Source organism: Momordica charantia, assembly GCF_013281855.1.
Source record: "Momordica charantia cultivar OHB3-1 chromosome 9 unlocalized genomic scaffold, Mcharantia_2.0 BLBB01000009.1, whole genome shotgun sequence".
Taxonomy (NCBI): Eukaryota; Viridiplantae; Streptophyta; class Magnoliopsida; order Cucurbitales; family Cucurbitaceae; genus Momordica; species Momordica charantia.
Window position 1 is genome coordinate 25,187,968 of NW_028275167.1, and position 21,194 is coordinate 25,209,161.

General features: G+C 35.2%; 2 protein-coding genes across 2 annotated transcripts; one reads left to right on the forward strand and one right to left on the reverse strand.

The window, feature by feature from the left end:
• Positions 1-5,210: 5,210 nt before the first annotated feature.
• Positions 5,211-11,697, forward strand: MOS7 (nuclear pore complex protein-like protein). Its single transcript, XM_022301199.2, has 9 exons — positions 5,211-5,622; positions 5,843-5,994; positions 6,420-6,542; positions 7,165-7,309; positions 7,776-7,837; positions 8,191-8,404; positions 9,051-9,983; positions 10,090-10,339; positions 11,061-11,697. The coding sequence occupies exons 1-9, from the start codon at positions 5,338-5,340 to the stop codon at positions 11,330-11,332; spliced, it is 2,436 nt and encodes an 811-aa protein (XP_022156891.1). The 5' UTR covers positions 5,211-5,337; the 3' UTR covers positions 11,333-11,697.
• On the reverse strand, positions 11,565-16,739 carry CPD (Cytochrome P450 superfamily protein). Its single transcript, XM_022301200.2, has 8 exons — positions 16,009-16,739; positions 15,501-15,650; positions 15,184-15,429; positions 12,486-12,578; positions 12,324-12,402; positions 12,138-12,247; positions 11,938-12,062; positions 11,565-11,854 (listed from the first exon to the last, which is right to left on the reverse strand). Exons 1-8 carry the CDS (start codon positions 16,516-16,518, stop codon positions 11,731-11,733), a joined length of 1,437 nt encoding a protein of 478 aa, XP_022156892.1. The 5' UTR covers positions 16,519-16,739; the 3' UTR covers positions 11,565-11,730.
• Between the last annotated feature and the right edge of the window lie 4,455 nt (positions 16,740-21,194).

Sequence of the window (21,194 nt, forward strand, 5' to 3'; positions counted from 1 at the left end):
AGAAAGACTTTATCACTATGGATGACCTTCCCCTTGAGGAATACCTCACCCTTTAGGACGACTTTCTCTCCCGAAAAATCTACTCCAAGAGAAAGACGTTGTCATTACGGATGACCTCCCCCTCAAGGAAGGCATCACCCTTGGCCTCGAGGATGACCTTGTTGGCTTTTTGGACCTTAATCTCGGTTAATTAATTTAATTAATTAATGTTTTGATGATAACAAACACACTTAGTATTAATTGTTTTTGGTGTGTAAAAATTATTGTTATAAAACATAAAATTATTACGAGCTTCAATAATATTATATGATTTACTGATAATACATATTTTGTTTAACAAAGAATTTTAGTTGTTTGAAATGTCCACAGTGTAAAGCTTGATACGGTGATTCCAACGAATTTTTAATTAACCAAATCGGAGTTCAAACGAAGAAGTTATAACCGAATGAAGTTGGAAGGATAAATTTATTGAGATGATGATGTGGCAGCTGAGTCATCACAACCAGCCATTGATAAAGCGACATGTAGCGTAATTTGTATTAATAAAAAAGGAAGGAAGAAAGAATTGAAAAAAAAAAGAAAAGAAAATATAAAAGAAAAGAGAAAAGAGAAAAGAAGGATATTTATCGTTGAAGATAACTTGAAAAAAAAAGAAGAAAAAAAAAGTCAAATCTCATTAAATACGTTGACAAGGTTTGGTTCATTAAAAAAAAAATGTTCAAAGTTAACATGGGAGGCTTTGAGTTTTATTTTTTATTATATATTATTTTATTCAACTTAAACCTCATTCCTTCATTTCTTATCTATCCTTAATCCAATGATCCAAATTGATGTTGGTTTCAAATCAATTTCTTTTTCTCTTCTATATAAACATCTCATTCTCTCAAATTTTAACAACACTAAAAAGTTTAAAAAGTTTCGTTAAACCATATTCACCCCTCTAGGTTGTCATACCGATCCAACAAACCTGCACTTAAAGATGACTTTCACTTAAACGATGGATAAGCCTCCATCAACTCAAAAGATGAGCTCTCATGGGAGAGGTCATTGTATTTATCTTCATCGAATTCTGCCAAGAAGTGATTGCTCAAGACCAACGTTTTGTGGCCCTCCTCTCTATACCCGCGTTTCGTCATGAATTTGGGCACTGTTGAATAATTATCTTCTTCTGAGGACGATGGAACGCCCGTGCCCGCCTCTGTGTGCTCCTTGGGCAATATTGTATAATCATCACCTTCTTCGAACGGTGGAGCGCCCTCTCTGTGCTCCTCTACTTTGGTTTCGGTTCCAATTTTGGTATTCGTTTAAAAAACTTTGGCTAAGATTTCAACATCAAAGCTGAAGGTCATAAAAATATTTTCTGTTTGGTTGGTGCCCTGACCTTAAGAAGACGTCACAAAAGGAGAAGAGTAACAAAAAACAGATGGTGAGAAGGAGAGACAAGTACAAAGCGGATTCTGCAAAGCCGGAGGTGCATGAGGAGAGAAAAAGAGTAACGAAAAATAGAAAGAGAGGGAGAGACAAGTGCAAAATGCGTTGGAAAATTGCATGAAAAGGACGAAGGGACAAACAAGCAGCCCCTCTACAATACGTACTTTGTAGACTTCTTTTTTTTTTTTAAAAGAAAAAAAACGATGTAATATCTGAAATCACTTGAATATTCAGACTGTAGGTCCAACAAAGTGAAACTTCAAGTTGCAACCTTGTGATGTGACCTCCACTCCACTTTCTACGGGTTGGTAAAAGTAAGAGGCAACATTTCTAGTCTTTTTTTTTTTAATTTATTAAGCTTCAATATTATATTAATTAAATAGTTAGTTAGAAGTAGTTATTTTACAAACAATATTATGTTTTGTACTAAAGTCCTATATACATGACTGTATGTACATCTAAGCCAAGTTTATTATACTTTCAGTTCCAATATGGTATCAGATTCTTTCTTAGAGTTCTTTTTCTGCTGCATTTTCCCCTTTCTTTTCGTTGCCATGTCCGACGAACATCCTATCAATCCTACTGCTCCCACTGGAAATTCTTGTTCATTTGCTGGAAATTCTTCATCCATTACTCAATCTGTTCTTGAGAATCATGCAAATCTTTATTACTTGCATCATTATGATAATACTAGCCTCGTTATCGTCTTTGATTTGTTGACGGAGAACAATTATACTTCATGGAGTCGCTCAATGATTATTGCACTCATCGTGAAGAATAAAATGGGATTTGTGGATGGTTCTCTTTCTCAGCCTTTACGTCATCAACTCAGTTCTTGGAAAATTTGCAACAATGTTGTGATTGCATGAATCTTGAATTCTCTTTTCAAAGAAATCTCTACCAGTGTTTTGTTTTTAGACTTGACTAGGGATATTTGGTTGGATTTACAAGAACGTTACGGCGCAAAAATCGGCCTCGAATTTTTCAGCTTCATCGTGAATTATCCAATCTTATGCAAGAAAAAATGTCGCTTAGTGTGTATTACACTAAATTGAAGACATTATGGAATGAATTGGCCTCTTATATTCCTTCTTGTTCTTGCGGCAGATGTACTTGTGGCGGTGTGAAAGATTTGATTGTTTATTTCCAAATTGAGTACGTTATGACCTTCTTAATGGGATTGAATGACTCGTTCAACCAAATTTGCCCTGAATTATTACTAATGGAGCCCAAACCTACTATTAATCGTGTGTTTTCCTTGGTGGCACAAGAAGTTGAGCAGTGAGCTTCTACCTCTACATCTTTGGCCACATCTGCTCCTGTTCCTGTTTCTGCGGCATTCATGGTTCGTAATTCTTTGAACAATTCTCGTTCGTCTTCTAAATCTAAAAAGAAGGAGAAATCGTACTGCACTCACTGTCATCTTCAAGGCCATACTGTGGATCGCTGCTACAAGCTTCACAGATATCCCCTAGTTATCGGTCCAATTTGAAATCTAGTTCATCTCCATGACCTTCTTCTGACAGTCTTGGACAATCTGGTTCTTCGCCCAATACTCCATATATGAATGTTGCTGCAAATGATTCTTTAAACAATTACAGTCCTGAATAGTTTGTTTCTTACCGTCTCATCTGGCTTCAATGAAGTCTCCTTCAGAACCAGGCACATCTACGAGTCATGTGGCAAGTACTTGTCATTCTTATCTTCAAGTTCCTTCTATGAATTTTTGGGTTCTTAATTCGAGAGCTTCTTCACATATTTGTTTTTCTTGTGATATGTTCATTTCAATGGTATTTGTGTCTGGTATTTCGATTTCTCTGCCCAATCACTAACGTATTACTGTTGATTTTGTTGCGGATGTTTAGGTTAACTCCCATATTACTCTTACACGAGTACTGTTTATCCCATCCTTCCGAATCAACCTCATCTCTATGAGTGCTATGATTGCCAGCTTACCTTTTATTGTTACTTTTAATGTTGATGGTTGCTTAATTCAGGCCAAGTCCACTTTGAAGACGATTAGCAAGACTGACCTCTGACATGGATTATATCTACTTTAGGCTGATTCTTCTCGGTCTTTCGATTCCAGTTTGTTACAACATATGTCTTTTAATTCTGTTTGCAATGTTTCTTCTACTTCTGATTTCAATAAAGGACATGCTAGACTTGGCCATCCTTTTGATAAACACTTGTTTGCTTTAAAGGACATACTGAAGTTTGATACATTTCACATTACTTCTCAGCATTCTTGTCTTGTTTGTCCACTTTCTAAGCAGAAGTGTTTGTCTTTTCATGCTTATAATAACATTGCTGATAAGCCATTTGATTTGGTTCATTGTGACATATGAGGACCTTTTCGTGTGTCTACACCTGCTGATTGTTGATATTTTCTAACAATAATTGATGATCATTTTTGATATACTTGGATTTTTCTACTGAGATATAAGTCTGATGCATTACATATCATACTTTAGTATTTTAAGTATGTTAGAGACTCAATTTGGTGTCATATGAATCAATTTTGATATGATAATGCTGTAGAACTCTCATTCACTGAGTTTTTTTAACGCCAAAGGAGTTCTCCATCAGTTTTATTGTGTTGCCCGCCCTTAACAGAATTCTGTTGTCGAGAGGAAACATCAACACTTACTTAATGTTGCTCGCTCCCTTTATTTTCAGTCATGGGTTCCACTTTCATTTTGGGGAGATTTTGTTCTAATAGAACCTTCATAATCAACAAAATTCCCTCCCATGTTCTTTCTTGACAGACTCCATATAGTCGTCTATACAATAAGGATGTTGATTATTCTAGCATTCGGGTGTTTGGGTCATTGTGTTTTGCGTATACTCTCTCTTCAGGGCATTCCAAATTTGATCACCCAGGCAACTCTTGCTATTTTTATTGGTTATCCTCCAGGGATGAAGGACCAACGATTATTTGACATTGTCAATAAGAAAGTTTTTGTTTCCAACGATGTGGTTTTCTATGAACACATATATCCTTTTCATGAGACCACTTTACATGATAGTCTTTTAGACCATTTTCCTTATCTCGTACTTCCACACTCATTTGATTTCTCTTGCCATACTTCTTGTCCCTCGACCATAACTCATAATGTGGTATTACTTAAAATATCACCAGATCAACTTGTTTCTTCTAATCATTCTCCAACTGTTGGGACTCATAATAGTTCAATTTTCGAAGTTATTCCTACTGCTACAACTGATGACACATGTACATCCCCACCAATTGATACTAATGTTGCAGATGCTTCTCAGTATTCTGCTCCCAAACCAGTCTGATTGGTCTCTCTTGCATCTCGCAGATCCTTCACGATTTCACATCCCCATACCTACCTTAACGATTATGGTTGCAGTCTTCTTACTTCTTCCCAGTTGCCGAATACTTCAACCAAACATCTCTTATGTCGTTGTTTGTCTTCTGACTCACTGGCTCCTCATTATCGAACTTTATTAATTATTAAAAAACAATTAATTAGTATTTAGTGTCTTAGTATCATTCTCATCCTCTAATTTTTTTCGTTTATATTAATATAATATTACAATGTATTTACTTCAAAATAAAATATAAAAATAAAATTCATTAATTGAACTATAAGCCTAGATTTTAGTGGTTGGATCGGCCCAAACAATATTTGAGGACATATTAAGGCCGGGCCTTATGGGATCGGGCCGAGCAACGATGAGGGTGAATGTTTGGATAATATTATTGATTGTCAAACGACGTCGTTAAACAAGTAACCCCACCAGAAAAAAGGAAAAAGAAACAAAAGAACCGAAAAGAAGAGAGAGAGGTCACCCAGTGGTAGCTTATTCAGTTGGGGGCGGACAGGGCTCGCCGGAGAATCGAAAGCAAGATCGGCGATTTCAGTGTCTGAGACGACAATGAGGTACAATTTTGACGACAACGAACCTGATTCCGGCCACCATCGATCTCCGACTCCAAAACTAGACGCCGATTGGGTCCCTCTACAAACGCACCCCGTTTTCACCGCCGCCGCCGCCGCCGATTTTGGCGGCACCGTTTCTCCGCCTCTAAGAAACCTCCTTGCGTCGGACGGCGCCTCCCGGCTCTTTTTCTGGGACTGCACCATACTCTGCGTTCACCGGATTTCCATACGCCTCGGTGAACCCGAACCCACCTCCGTCCTCGCCGCTTCTCCTTCCAAAGTCGGTTATCTTTTCTCTTTCTAAACTTGGTTTAATAGGAATTCTGCTTGTTCTCTCTCAAAACTGACTTGGGATTTTGAAGAGAAAACCCTTTTGTTCTGAACTGCCGTGTGTTCTAATTTGCCCTTCTTTTTTTCTTCCTTTTGTTCTGAGCTTCTGTGTGTTCTAAGTTGCTACTTTTTTCTTGTCATTATTCCTGATATCAATGCTTTGAAAACAGGTACTGCAACCGGATGTGAAACTCGACTTTGTTGTTCACAAGATTTCTATCAATAAGAATGGATCAGCACTGGCCCTTGTGGGTCCAGGTGGTTTGTTCATAATGTATCTCTATGGCCACACTTCTTCCAGAGAGAACACGCTCATCTGTAGGTGAGGCACAGCCCTACAGCTGAGTTAATGCTTTTAAGTCTGCTTTCCATCTGTTGTAGCTTTTGTTCATATTTTGTTGCAAAAGAATCACAAAATGGACAGCCTGAGGGCTGAACTATCGAAGAAAGGCCTTCCAATTGTTGTTTATTTATTTATTTTTTGATAACTGAGAATTTATTGTAGTTCGAACACCACAAAGAAAACATCATAATAAGCAAAAGACTTCTCCAAAGTTACGATTTCTTCAAAAAGTCTGTGGTTTCTTTCCTCCCAAATCTTCCTAACCATGCAAATCCAAAGGATTTTAGCCTTGAATTTGTAAATACTTTTTGGTTAATTTTCATTTTATGTAAACTTAATGAAAGGATGTCATGCTTTGTATTCCATCGAGTTCCTTCTGAAAGAATCTGTCAATTTGCTTACAGAACTGTTAGAGTTGGTCCGCAGATCTACTACGGTGGCCACGATGTCATACGCACGCTACAAGTTTCTTGGCACCCTTATAGTGACTTCCATCTGGGAGTCCTTTCTTCTGATTCTGTTTTCAGGTATTACATTTTCTGAATAAAGACCCTTTAAGCACCTTTCATGAAGGAAATGCAAATTCTATACCAGGTATCATATTAGTTGAAAGTATGAGGGACATAAAATAAGTGTAAAAATTCATGGACTAAAATTAGATTTTTCTTTTTGAGACTAAGTTAAAGAACAATTTCATGTTGCTTTGTGGGCCAGGTTACAACTTACACGACAGTTTAGGAAGATTTTTCATTTTTCCATTATTTTTTTTTATGTTGGAGGTACTGTTCGTAATTTGTGGGTTCTCTTTCTCTTATTGTTTTTGTTTCATAATCAGCGTGAGAATTAACAAAATCTTGTTATTGCTTGTCAACTAGGAATGATGAGTAGAATCTGCATTAATTATTCTTTTTTCCATTTGAGGCTTATGAAAAATTCACTTATCGCCTGTCCTGAATGGAGTCTCTTTTCCTTGGTCTATTGTGCTCGAAAAACTGTTTATAGCTTGTTGAAAATCATTAAAATATATGAATTTTCTTTGGAAAGATGGATGCTAGCAATCAAATTCTTCAAAATCTTGCCATTACCAATTAGTCTCTTCCTAACAATCTGATATGTGTGGCTTATTGCTTATTTCCTTTTCCCTTTCAGGCTTTTTAATCTGTCTTCAGATATTTTGCAACCAGAGCAAGAGTATTACCTGCAGCCAGTGGAGCCTGGTCAATCCATAAATGCCACATCAATCTGCCCTGTTGATTTTTCGTTTGGGGGAGACCACTTGTGGGACAAATTTAGTGTAAGTTTATTCATTTGAAATTTGTTATATTGATTTTCAATGACTTAATATTTTCTCAGTATGGTGATGAAAACTTATCTTATTATCTTCTCTTTTTTCCTCCCCTAGATATTTACATTTAGCATTGTATTTCTCGTTGATTTCTTCCATGCTGTACCTTCACATTAATTAAAAGCTCAAACTTTTTTTTTTTATGATGTTTTATCGGTATTTTAACCTAACTTTGTGTGCTATGTCCATTTGGTCTTCCACTATGCTTTAAGCATCAGTAATATCAAGCCAGATTAAATTTTTATATCTTGCTATGCATCGACTTGCATGCATTAAAAATGTTTCAGTAAACTTCTTATTGTGTAGGATCTTAAATCTGATGTTAGTACCATTTCTCAATGCATGAAAAACTGTTAAAACGGTGTAAGAACCAACATTCAGTTATAAAGAAATTGCTCACACAGTATATCTGCAGGTGTTTGTTTTATTCAGCGATGGTTCAATTTACATCCTCTGCCCTGTTATTCCATTTAAAAGGTACTCAATTTCCCACATCTCTCCCTTCTTTAATTGACTTTTGGGAATCGTGGACTATAAATGAATTATAATTACTAAAGACAGATACTTTATTCCTTTGGTTTTCATTCTTCAAATATTTAGTACTGTGAAAATAAGTGCGAGGTGAGACTCAGAGGACAATTTACCCTCATCATCTATCTATTACGAAGTCATGGAAAATGGGTCGAACATACCCTTTTAAACTCCAAATCTTCCCTGTAGCTTACTAAAAGTAACTGACAAGGACCTTATAGTTTCCTAGTAGTATAAGGCCTACAATTAATGAATAGAAATATATATACTATCTGTAACTGGTGCTTTGTCCTTGACAGCACTTACAAGTGGGAATCTATATTGGAGATTTATAACGATGCTCAGTCTTTTGGGCTAAAATCAGCCAATTCAAAAGCTATCAGTAATTCCAGTCTTCCAATCTCTTGGTTGGAAGAAACTTTTCCAAATTTAGTTCAAGCAACAGATGGAGGAGGCATGCCTGTGATTATGGCCCATCCTTGTGCTTTATTTGATGCGTCACTTGCATTGCAGGTACGAGACATTTTCAATGAATGCATTTGGTAGTTGGCAATGACCTATACATATTAGAATGTGTTAGGCTGAATATATGTTTCAGTTGCTAATGTTTGAGTAATTTTCTTTTTAAGTTCATAATGTTTAAAAATGTTCAATTTAGTCTCTAGTATTTTAACATTTTTCAATTTTACCATTCTTGTTAGTGATGTCAAAATTGACTGATGATAAACTTAAATGACATGATATTTAGTGGGTTGGCAGAAATTTAGAGGGAAAATTAAGCCGCAAGAGGAAAGTTTCAAATTTCTCATCCAAATTTTTAAGTTGACCCAATTTTGATTTTCCATCTCTTAGATGACCCAATTTCTTATCTAAATTTACGCCAACTCACTGTCATGTAAGTTTATCATTAGTCAATTTTGACATTCATCAATGAGAAGAGTATAATTGAAAAATGTTAAAACATAGGGGATTGAATTAGGGCTTTTTAATATTAGGGATTAAGTGAAAAACGCTCGAACATTAGGAACTAAAGCACATATTTAGTCAGTGTGCTGTTATCAAATTTTTAGTGGTGTGGCATATGCATAGGTTGCAATATAAATATACTCTCTGTACTCAGTGTTATAATCCTTAATCTTCGTACCACATGGTCTACCAGGGGCCTTTGAGGAGAGCGTGCAATAATGGAGATGAAGGAGATACATCAATTAAAGGTGCAGAATGTGAAGGCCGTGCAGTAAGTTTACTATATAATCTAATCAGCAAAGACTCAGTTCTAGTGACAGCGTGGAGTGGTGGGCAACTGCAGATAGACGCCCTTGCTGATGAAATTCAGCCTGTCTGGAATCTTGGTAGTCCCCCACGTGTACGTGTTGATGCTGATGACAACATCCTTGGTCTTGCTATGATATGTGAATTGATCACAGGGAAGCTCTCCAAGGTGAAGCTTGATCAACCACTTGATCATACAGTTTGGTCGGGGCACCCTCCCCCTTTGTTGAGGCTGGCTATTGTCGATCTGGCCCTTCCGAAGAAAATGGAGAGAGATTCTCTTGTCACGATGTTCGTCGATAAACTCATGGACGAAAGAATTTATGCTCTTCACAGTGGAGGCATAGACTCGATTATACTGCATTTTCTCCCATTCACAAGTCAAAGCCGAGGACAGGACCAGACCATGAGAACTCCCTCTGTGCACCCTGTACTGAATACCTGCCAGGGAGACACTTCCGACCCATTTCCGCTTTGTGGTTTTGCCTCATTGTCCGATTCATTCGGATATTCCTGGATTGTGGGAGTCACCATTTCTCAAGAATGCGTTGTTCTAGAGATGAAGACTTGGAACCTTCAAGTCCCAATTCAGGTTAACAATTTCCTAAACGGTGGAAAATCAGTCATGACTGAAGAAAAAAATGAAAGTGAGAGATCTAAAATCATAAGCAAAGATCTTCTCAGCGGACCTAAGGTGGTTCTCCTTCCTCAGTCCTCATCAAATATGCGTTCCGTGACTGCTGATTCCATCGAAGGTCGGTCCATGCTTCATCAATACTTCAAGCTCTTCCATGAAAATTATGTGGAGTATGCACATACGGTAATTGAAAACTAGTAGTTAAAAGTTTGGCAGCTAATTTAGACAATTTAGTTAGTCTAAACTCACCCCTCCTTCCTCCCTTCCTCCCTTCCTCTCCCCCCTCTAGGTGTACTACGGGCTAAAGCATCAGGGGCCCAAGTTGAAGAGGTTAATTGACGATCAGCATGCTCATTTAAAAGAGGCACAGAAAAAGCTCTTAAAAGTAGAGGGGAAACAGCAATTATTGGAGGACAGGATAGAACGTGCAATCAAACTGCACAATGATCTGGAAGAGCGCTTACATCGGTTGAAGAACTTGCCAGGAGCTCACAAAAGGCCATTGTCCAAAGCAGAAAGAGAGTTCAAATCTACACTTGGTAATAAATTCTCAGATAAAGTTCTTAAATTTATTTGCTTCATCGACTGCTTGAGTAGTTAAAAGTAAATTTGGCATGACTTTTAGAATGTTGAAAAGTGCTTTTAGCCGATTAAAACTACTTTCCAAAGTTTTCACCGTATTTGGTTACATAGCTAAAAATTTTTCAGGAAACACTTGTTTCCAATAGCAATGTTTCACTCATTTATGCCACTTCTAAAAGTCATACCGGATTTTACAGATTGAGGCTGGGCTAAATATAAAACCAGAATAATTGAATTCTTCATTTAACTTGTATTATCTATAGTATTTTCTTGGTACATGCGATCTCTCGTATGCTGTGTCTTAGAAATCACACCTTCGGAGGCCACCTCTTTGGATATTTTTCAATGTCCACATGGTTGTCTCGTAGGCTTGGTTAATTTGTGCACGAGGGAGTTCACACAGACACATGTTTTTTTGTAGAAGTAGATCCGAGTTAACTGATTTCCATTAATTTTAAAACCAAGTTATTGCTCTTCTTTTAATATTTTGCAACCCTGTCAAATATAACCCTTCATCTTAGTCCTTGTGTACTATGAAGTTAGTTTAGTAAATTGTTATTTTATGTGGATTGTAAATTATGTTCAAGTCATGTAGTCAAAGAAATTCCCAAACGTTAAGTTCAAAAGTTCATATTACAACTGCTCTGTTTAACTATGTGATACTCTGTTGCCATACAGACCACTTTGCGGGTGTTGAGTTGGATGCTTTACATACTTCGATCGACACGCTAACTGCAAGACTAAGGAGGTACCCAAATTCTTCTAAGAACAACAATCTAGTAAACAACCAACAACAGAAAATGTACAGGAGAAACACTTATGTCCAAGGCTCTCAGATCTCTCAACTCAAATCATCGCTCAAGAAACTCTCCCTCCTCAATGCTGAGAACACTAAGAAGGTTAAGCTAGTTGAATCTACGATAAAAAGCAAGGAAAGGAACAGATGCTGAAATCTCTTCTAGTGCTTCTTTTATTTGAATATGTGCAATTGGACTGACATTACTGTTGCCTATTTCTGTAAAGAAGTCTGTCTCAACCACCAAATATTGCTGAATCGACTCTGAATTTTGAAGCCTGGAGAACAACTGACCAGAAGATTTGTAAATGTAGGTAGAGAAGACTGTTTTTGCTTTGGCTAGAACTAGAAAATTGGTGCTCTTGGGGAGGGAGGGGGCTGAGAGAAGTGATAATTTTTGTATTGGTAATTCATTGACTGTACTATTGAGTAGCTGCATATTCTGTGTACTAAAACTCATTAATTTAGCATATAATCTTATTCATACAAGATCAAGAGAAAGATTACAACTCCCCTCTACATATCGAACCCCGATACTTCTCCCTTCATGTGTCACAATGACCGACTGTCTTTACACTGCCTATTCTCGTTCTTACGCTTCACGACGATAGGATAGCGCTTCTGCGTTCTTGTTGTAGGGAAAAATACCAACTTATCATCTTCTGCCGGAACCCAGCTGAAATCCAATCGATCACAGGAACCATCTCAGTCATACAGAGACACAGAAACAGAGAGAGAGATGGGGAGAGAGATGGATACCTGAATTGTGTGACAATGTGGTGAAGGAAAACAGAGAGTTCTACTCTGGCAAGCTCGTAACCAGGACATAACCTTGGACCCCCACCAAACGGTGTAAATGCATTGACCGTTGATCCTGAGCCATTCTATTGAGTTGAAGCAAGGAGTTAGCAACGACATGGAGATAGGATTGAGATAGTTGATTAGATTGAAGATTGTACCTGCTGCCATCTCCATGGGTTAAAGGAACGAGCATCTTTGAAATGGTCATGGTCTAAATGTACTGCACGAAATGATGCAAAAACCTTCCATCCCTTTGGAATTGTATAACCTGCAGACAAATTTCCAATCACTTTCTTTTCTTTTTAGTCAAATTATTTGTAGTAATGAAGAACAAATTTAAGTACCTTTGATGTTAATGTCTGTCATTGCCCTCCTAAAAACCCCACTGATTATGTTGGCAACTCTTAATGTTTCATTCACAACCTAAATCCACCCAAAAAAAAAAGCATTAAAAAAGAAATGATATATATTTTTCTTTTTTGTTATTGGTCTTTGAGTACACTCACACATTGAGTGAAAGGCATGGACTTGTAATCATTCCATTGTAGGTGTTGTTGGTCTGATTCCTTCTTCCTTGCTTTGATTTGCTCATGCTCTTCCTGTCCACCACCAAATCCCAAATATACTTTTAGTCCTATACTTTTAAATGTTTCAATTCCGTCTCTATAATTTTGTCAAACAGACAATGATCCGATCTTCCACCCTACAACCGTTGAACTAAAGAAAAACAAATATTCCCTAAATCATCTTTTACCTACCTATTTTCTCCCTTTTATTTAACCCTGAACTAAGATTTAATATAACTAGCTAACAAAACTAGTCGAATAATATACAAGAATCGATCTGATCATCATTAAAATTCTGACAAGTAAGAGAGAGAAATATAGAAAGAACGTATTTGTTTACTATTGTTTTTGAAAAACAATACCAAAACACTTTTCGAACCGAATTGAATTGAAACTACGCGCAAACTATAGAGACGGGAGAGGAGCACGTGAGGCGCAGAAAGGGGGAATGAGAGGGCAATCCGAGGTATCAAAAGAAATGAAGAAAGTGGTAGGGGCGTGGGGCGTAGGGTAGGGCGTGGGGGACGGTGACCTTTGCAGCAGGGGCAGTACAGCTCATACCATCCCCACACAAAATAAATAATAATAATAAAAAGGGCATTTCCGTAATTTAGGACGACAGCACAGAGTTGTCAAACTTCAAAGCGTGCCCTCACACAAACAACTGCAACCATTATTGTTTTTTTGCTCTCTTCTTTTTTAATAATAATATATAAAACGAAAAAAGGTAAATTAGAATTTAGAACAAGATTTGATGGGCCGGACAGGGCAGTTATGTGTTTCTATTTTTTTATTTTTAATAATAGAAAATAGAATTATATTATCCACCATCAAGGATAACGGTAAACGTTTTGGTATAACCTCAAGACTCTGTTTTTGATTTCACCCAAAAGGTCTCACAGCGATGGAGATAATTGTCCCTCTTATATATCCATGATCATTCCCTTCCATAACTAATGTGGTATTTTGTTTGAAATCACCTTACAAATCCAATAGTCCACCCTCCATGAATTTGATAGAACCATATTTGGAACAAATTAAAAACTAAAACAAAAAAAAAGATATTTTTATTGTTTTTAAAATCTTTATAAATTTTGAGAATGTTTTTTTGACAAATCGAGAAACAAGAAATATAAATAATCAGCGAAATGGTTAGATTTTGTTTTTAATATTAAAATTGAAAAGGAGAAAGGAATTTTACCAAAAAGAAATGATATTGTCCATTGGATAAAGGGGACAGGGTCTGTAATGTTTCTTACTTTTTGACTTTTACCAATGCTTTGCTTATTATGTCTATTCCTCTGCTCTTTTATGTACTTTCTTCCTCCTCTCTCACTTTCACTTTTTTTTTTCTTTTCTTTTGACCCTTTAAAAATTTAAGGAAAAAAAATTAAAACTTTTATCATAATATATTACTATCTCAAATTTCCTATTGTTTGGTAGCATTACTACCACTCCCAAAAAAAAAAAAAAAAATTCTCTCTCGAAATTATCAGTATAAAAGTGCCTTTTTTTATGAATTTAAAAAAAAATGTCAAAAATGTTTTTTTAGTGCTTTTTAAAAGAGTACTTGTAATGTACTTTTTCCTTCTTCTCACATGCTTGGCTAGAAAAATATTAAGTAGGGTCAAATTTTTGAAAAATACTTTTTAATTGGTTAAAATTTCGTTTTGTGTTTTAAACTTGTTTGTATAAAGGGTAAAAACATACACTCTTTACAGACGAGAATGTGAATTTTTTATTGTTTTGGATTTTTGAATTTTCCAAAAATAACAAATGTGGCTTTCTATTTAAAGCATAAAACTTTAAAAAAAAATTGCTTTCTATATTTGAAATATGAGAGATGCAAGATTTTGGAGATAAAAAAAGTAGAAAAAGGGACACAGTAAATTAATTTCGATTTCAGGAAAATAGAAATAAAAAGATATAAAAGTAGAATCCAATCAAGTATGTATGTCGAGGTCTACTTTCTTCCTTCCACAAGGAGAACGAAAAAAGAGTAAAAAAAAAAAAATCAAAAAAGCATATTTAGCCAACATAACCTCTGTTTATCTGCTAAAGCAACTAAAATAAGTATATTTAAATAATATTAATTAAAAAGCTCATTGAAAAAGTAAAAGTTTAAATTATTATAAGAATGGCACGTGTATAGCATTCAAGAAATACTAAAAAACTATGACATGATCCATAAAAAAAATGGCAATATCCAAGTAGGATCTACGGTTTGAGAATTTTAGGGAATTAGGGTGGAATCTAGACTTAAATTTTTGTTTTTTCCCATCCACGTTTAAAGTACAAAATGAATTTCGATCATAAGTAGAGTAAAATGAACGAAAAATTAAAAAAATGCATAGATTAAAATAGATGTTTTAAAAAATACAACCACCAAAATAATTAAAATTGAAAGTACATCATCAAAAAAGTATTTAAATTTAATTTTTAATTATGTTGAAAAACAAATTATTCTTTTTTTCTCTTAAAAAGATGGAATTTGTGATAATGGATATGAGGTTGAGAGGAAGAGGAAAAAAAAATAAGGCCCTTTGATTTTGCAATTTTCAGGCCCACTATTCAAAATCATTACTTTCTCTTAAGAATTAAAAAAAAAAAGAATTAATTAAAGGTGGCCGGAAGTGACCTGTAGTTGGGCGAGAGCGCGCGGCGTCTCCGTCAGAAACTTAACGGCGAGCGTCATCGTCGTCGACGTCGTTTCATATCCGGCCACCAGAAGCGCCAATAAAAAATCCACAATTTGGTCGTCGGAGAGCGCTTCTTCTCCGGCGAGCAGAGCTCCGAGCATGTCCTTTTTTCTCTCTCCGGCGTCGCTCTCTTTCCTCCGCCGCCGCACCACCATCCCCAATTCCTCCGCCACCTTCCTCCGGGCCTAAAATAATTTTTTGTTTTAAAATCGTATCTATTTAGTCTCTACTTAAAAAAATTTAATTAATTAATTACCTGAATGGCCCGACGGTAAGTGGCGGAGAAGAGGGGCAGAGGGACGGTAAAAAAACCTTCAATAACGAGAAGATATTCCTTCATCAGATTCTGAGTCCATTCGCACCGATCAAAACTCATCAGTTGCTTCACGGCTAACTCAAACGTTATCTGAAAATTAAAATAATAATAATAATAATAAATTTATTTTAATATACAACAGAATAATTATTAAACCCACGAGTTATAATTTATTATAAAAAAGAAGAAAAAAGTTTGCATGATCTGTACTGGAAACAGAATTATAGGCTTTTTTTTCATCACTTTTGTGTGTCTAACGTGCGCGTGGGAATCTGGGGGAGGCCCCGGAGGATGAGAAGCCCAGAAGGAGTAGTTGCTAACGTGCGCCGACCTGGTCGGGTATCCGAGTTGCCCGGGTCAACTCGGGTCACTTTAATATTATATTAATTAAGAAAAAAGAAGGAAGGAAGAGAAGATTAGAGAAGAGAGTGGTAGTAAGTAGAGTTACCTTTTTGGCTTCCTCCATGAGGAGGATCCGGCCGGTCCAGGAGTCAAGATTGAGCCGGATCAAGCGGTCCACGTCGACCAGGAGATGATCGCGGATGATCGATGAGTTGGCGAAGCTCATGGTGAGGGAGTGCATTTTCTTATGGAGGGTTCCTTTCATGAGGAGGAGAGAATGTTTGCCGAGCAGATTGGAGATCGAACCGGGGTAGCTGCACTCGAAAAGCTTCTCCTCGTTCTGGAGAATGAACCGGTTCGTGTCCAGATCGGCCGAGAAAACCGTCGGCTCGCCGAAGAGGTGGGTCGTGAAGACCGGGCCGAACCGGCGCACCCGGTCGTCGATGAACGGCTCCGGGTTCTCCGACTTGTAGGCGGAGATCAGCTGGAGGGTCTCGCCGACGAGGGGGAGGCCGAGAGTCCCCGGCGGGAGGCGGAGGCGCCGGAATCTGGCCGGCCGGCGGAGGAGGAGGAGGAGGAAAACGGAGGCCAGGAGGAAGAGGAAGAAGATGGCCATGAGGGATTGGGATTGGGATTGGAATTGGGGAAATGGGTTTCAGAGAAAATTAGATTATGGTTTTGAAATGGATCATTTGGGATATAAATAAAAAAGGAAAAATTAGAAAAATTTGGAAAAATGGGAAAATGGGGGGAGAGAGAGAGAGAGGGAATTGTTGTTTTCAAGGAGAGAGAGTGACGTTAATGAAGCACACGGGTGGTATCTCTGCTCTGCTCTGATAGAGAGAGAAGTAAAAAAAGAAGAAAGAAGAGAGATGAAAGAAAGAAGAGAGAGAAAATAAATGTCGGATATTTTTGTAATCTGACAGCTTTTTCTTTTTTCCTCTTTTTAATTTCTCTTCTTATACAACTTTTCCCAAGATAAAAACTCTTTTTCGAATGGGGAAAGGTTGAACCGATTTTGACTCGTGGATGTATTAATCGTTGAGTTATGTTGGTATCAAAAAAAATTATATCTTTGATGAGACTTTCATAGTTTTGATTGAGGTTAGTTTTAGTTTCGGTATTGTGATTTTAATAGCTTTTATTTAATTTGTGTGATTTGATTAAACTTCATAAATTATACATATTTTTTATTCACCGAGAGATTTACTTGGGGTATGTTAAAGGAATGGTTTTAGAATGAATGATTTTAGCGAAAGAGATTTTATGATAATTTATTTTTATTTCGTGAAAGTGAAGAGAAAATTTGACAAAATTTTTAAAAAGAGAAACAAAAATCCCAAAGAGAGAAATTTAAGAGAGTGATGGACAAAAATTTTAAATAGAAAAATAAATCTAGAGGAAAAAAATAGAGATAGTAAACAAAATTAGAGATAAACAAAGTAAAAAAGTGACAAAAATATTCTAAAAATTTAAGGTGAAAATAAGGCGAATATAAAAACAATTTTGAAAATTAAAAGAATAACCGTTTAAAACTAATTTTCTATTAATTTTTGGTAAAAATTACTTGGAGAATCATCATTGATAAGAAATCACTTATGAATTGATCAATGGAAGTAATTTTGGTACGAGTAAAAATAATTTTAACTATGCCAGAATCACTCTCAAGCTACCTTTACTAGTATTATTGTTTGCTCTGTCATAATTTTCTAGTACAGTCAAAATACTAGAATAAAAAAACATCAACTCGTTGTCACGTTAATTAAATAATGTATCACTTACTCAATATGGTAATTACAATAATAATTTGTTAGGGAGGACTAAGGGTGATCTTGGTGTTATTTTTTGAAATCACTTGTATATTATTGTCAAAAACATAAAAATACGTTTGATAGTGATTTTGACATGACCTATTTCCAATATCACTTTTATTTAAAAATAGTAATGTTTAACGATGATATGAGTGATAGCAAATTACATAGTTGATTTTGTATGTCAAAATTACTCTCAAACGTATTCCAAACCGTAAAATCTAAATTGAAACCTTAAAATCATCCGAACTAAATCGAAACTAAGTTAAAATTATAGGGACCGAAATTCTAATAATTTAACCCATAGTTGTTTCAATTTCAATTTTAGTAATTATAAGGTTAAAGTTACCCATTTGATCTTATAATTTATACTTAGTTTCAATTTTGGTCTCTTTTTAAAAATTTCAATTGAGTCGTTATCATCAAGTAAAACCTCACAAATAATTTATTTGAATACGTGGAACATCTTTTTTTATTTGATGTGACAATGAGTACGGTGAAGTTTGGCTAATTGTGTTAGTCATCTATACTAAGTCTAAGCTGAATAAAAAGTAGGAACAAATTGGTAGGTTCTTGAAATGGGTGACAAATGTCTAAGAACGATAGGTGAGATTTCAAAATCGTATAGATTAAACCGAAACTTTTAAAACTACAGAGATTAAATTAAAACTATGCCCAAACCATGTATTCAGTTGAAAACTAAACCTAGTTTTATATATTCTACTTATATCTCAAAACTTTATATAATTGGTTATTAGCCTAAAAGTTATATAATACATTTAATAAAAGTTTTACCTCAGCTCATATAAGCTTATGTTTTAAGTTAGACGTATCAAATCTTATATCAAATTTTAAAATGAATGGCTCAAATATGAAAGTTTGAAAAAAAATGATTTTTTTATAGGAAACTAGAGTATTAATTTGATTTCCAAATATATATCGATTTTTATTTCCATTTCTAGCTCTTATTTTTTTGGTAATATGATCTTCATCTATCCATTTCCAGACTATGATTTTACACTAATGGGTGTGATGGTAAATATCATCTGATAAGTAGAATTTATTTTTTATTTTTATTTTTTGGGTAGAAAGTTAATTTTAACATCTTTACAAATATATAATTTATCAGCTACATAAAAAAAATATTTTTTTTTCTATTTTTAAAGACAAGAAAACATGTTTGGTAGCATAGTTTTATAAAATAGTTTTTAGGCAAAGAATAGAAACAATATTTCATCATTTTTTAAAAATTTTCTTTTAAGCTATATTTTTTTAGAAAAAAAAATAAGAAAAATTGACTTAAATGTATTACTTTTAAATAATAATAATAATGATGATGATAGGAAATTAATTAAAGCATAAAAAACATCTTCCAAAACAACCTTTTTTTTTCTTTCAAAAGGATTATATAAAAGAATAAATTCCAAGAAACACATTGAAAGAGTCCCTTCAAGTGTATTTTTGTAACATTGCAAATCTAAAACCAAACCCAAACAATAAATTAAAAGAAAATGAAAAGAGTAGTGTGATGCAATGATAGGACTTGATTTTAGGCATAGGGAATTTGATCGTGCCATGTTCAATCACATGGTTTCCCACAATAGGAAATTTTTCATAACTTTCTTAGAACAAAACTTTGGTTGAAATCATTTTGGTCCCAAAAATTTTATGTTGGTTTAGGGTGAGAGTCTGAGCAGAAAATGCGCGAGGCTTAAGTGGTGACAGCGGTTAGTGGGGACCAACCTCTCTGCAAACGTACAATCGATGGAAGCAGTTGCAACACTGGAATCTGCAGAGATACGCACCGAAGATGTGGCGTATCTTGCTGTAGTACCCTCTGCAGCAGGAAAAGGTGACGGATGACGGGGTTGCTACCACGGGCTGAGAATGTCCCCTAATGGCCTGTTAGAATCTCTACGTTGGTGAGTCCCATCACACCATACACCAAGCGTCCTCCTTGGTTGGCTCCAAGTGAAAAGGGATGCAATGCTACGACCACATGGTAAGTGAAAAATTTGTCACTCATATATTAAGGTGTTTTTCGTTCCTCTTCTCTTACAATTACTAATTTGATTGTCGACGAATATTAGGTGGGACACCGTACCAAGACTTGTTGTTGCAAGCTCGTTTATTCGACAGCCACTAGTTTCGAAAGACACGTAGACCTCTCCAAATCTCGACATCAACAATGTTTATTATATATATTTTCGTTCTTGAGTTTTTCAATGTTCTATTTTAGTTTATATGTGTGTTAATCTTCATGATTAAGTTTTCTTAAATTAATTAATCGGTGTGACATATATTTTTACTAAAAAGTGGGTCCATTCATTGACAAGTAGGTAAAGCCCATGTGTAAGAACTAATAGGTTAGGTGTCAAATTTTTAAAAGATTTAGATCTTATCAATATGTTAAATTTCCATATAACATATTGACATGTCTACATTTCCATTCACATATATCTATATATCTATAAATTTGGCATCGACACAATTAAGAAGTAAGAAGGTGAATCAATATTTTCATAGTATAACACAAAATTTGATAAAATATAAAAATATGACTAATATAAATATAATATTAATATTAATAAATTTTAACTTATTTAAAACAAAGAAATATTTATTTGTTATTTTAAATATTAGTTATAATTTTTTTTATATCTTTTAGAAATGTCCGATGTTAACGATATTTCTATCAATAAAACTTTGACTTATATTCCTCCCTCCAAAAACCCACATACTAAACATTCTTAAATACACCAATAATTGAATATAATATATGTTTAATTATGAATCCAACTCCTTCTCTCCCATCTCTCTCTCTCAAAATCAAAAGAATATGTTAGTAGTGGAAGATTCTATATTTTAATGGAGGAAAAAAGGGGTGATTATATTATCCATTCCTCAAAAAGGGAATAATTAATTAAAAAAAATCACATGTTTATGCATGTATCAGTAGTAGGTGATGGTGTATGATCCATCAGGCAGGTCAGTTGTTTTGAGACACTTTTTTTTTTTAATTATCCAATTTTTAATTTTGACACAAATTTTCTACTTTTACTTTTATTATTATTTTTAAATATAGCTTTTTTTTTTCTGTTGGGTTTTATGAGAGAATCTGCAGGCCTAAGTGGGGAAAGCTATGTTATGAAGCTATAAATTTCACTAATGGCAGCCCTATAGCCTTCTGCTGCCCTATTTTGACAGACACTAATCACCATTGGAGGGTTGTTTTGGCATTTTTGGTTTTTACTTCTTCATATGGGTTTCTTCAAAAACCTTCTAAAAAAACTCACTTGTATATTCAATGTATTGAATTGAATTTTACGATAGTATTAGATTTCCATTGACATGTCAGATATTTTTACCTGTCTATGAATTTAACACCGTCATAAGAGGTGAATCGACATTTCATATCATTGCACAAAAATCGACATTAGTTTTCTCGAAATCTTTCTTAAAAAACTTACTTATAAGGCTA

Excerpts from the sequence above, each read along its gene's own strand:
- MOS7 (XM_022301199.2), top strand. The coding sequence starts at position 5,338 with ATGAGGTACAATTTTGACGACAACGAACCTGATTCCGGCCACCATCGA. Across the intron at positions 5,995-6,419 it reads GAGAACACGCTCATCTGTAG|AACTGTTAGAGTTGGTCCGC; the intron begins GTGAGGCACAGC and ends ATTTGCTTACAG. Across the intron at positions 10,340-11,060 it reads AGAGTTCAAATCTACACTTG|ACCACTTTGCGGGTGTTGAG; the intron begins GTAATAAATTCT and ends GTTGCCATACAG.
- CPD (XM_022301200.2), bottom strand. The coding sequence starts at position 16,518 with ATGGCCATCTTCTTCCTCTTCCTCCTGGCCTCCGTTTTCCTCCTCCTC. Across the intron at positions 12,579-15,183 it reads GCGCTCTCGCCCAACTACAG|GAAGAGCATGAGCAAATCAA; the intron begins GTCACTTCCGGC and ends GGTGGTGGACAG. Across the intron at positions 11,855-11,937 it reads CACATTGTCACACAATTCAG|CTGGGTTCCGGCAGAAGATG; the intron begins GTATCCATCTCT and ends ATTGGATTTCAG.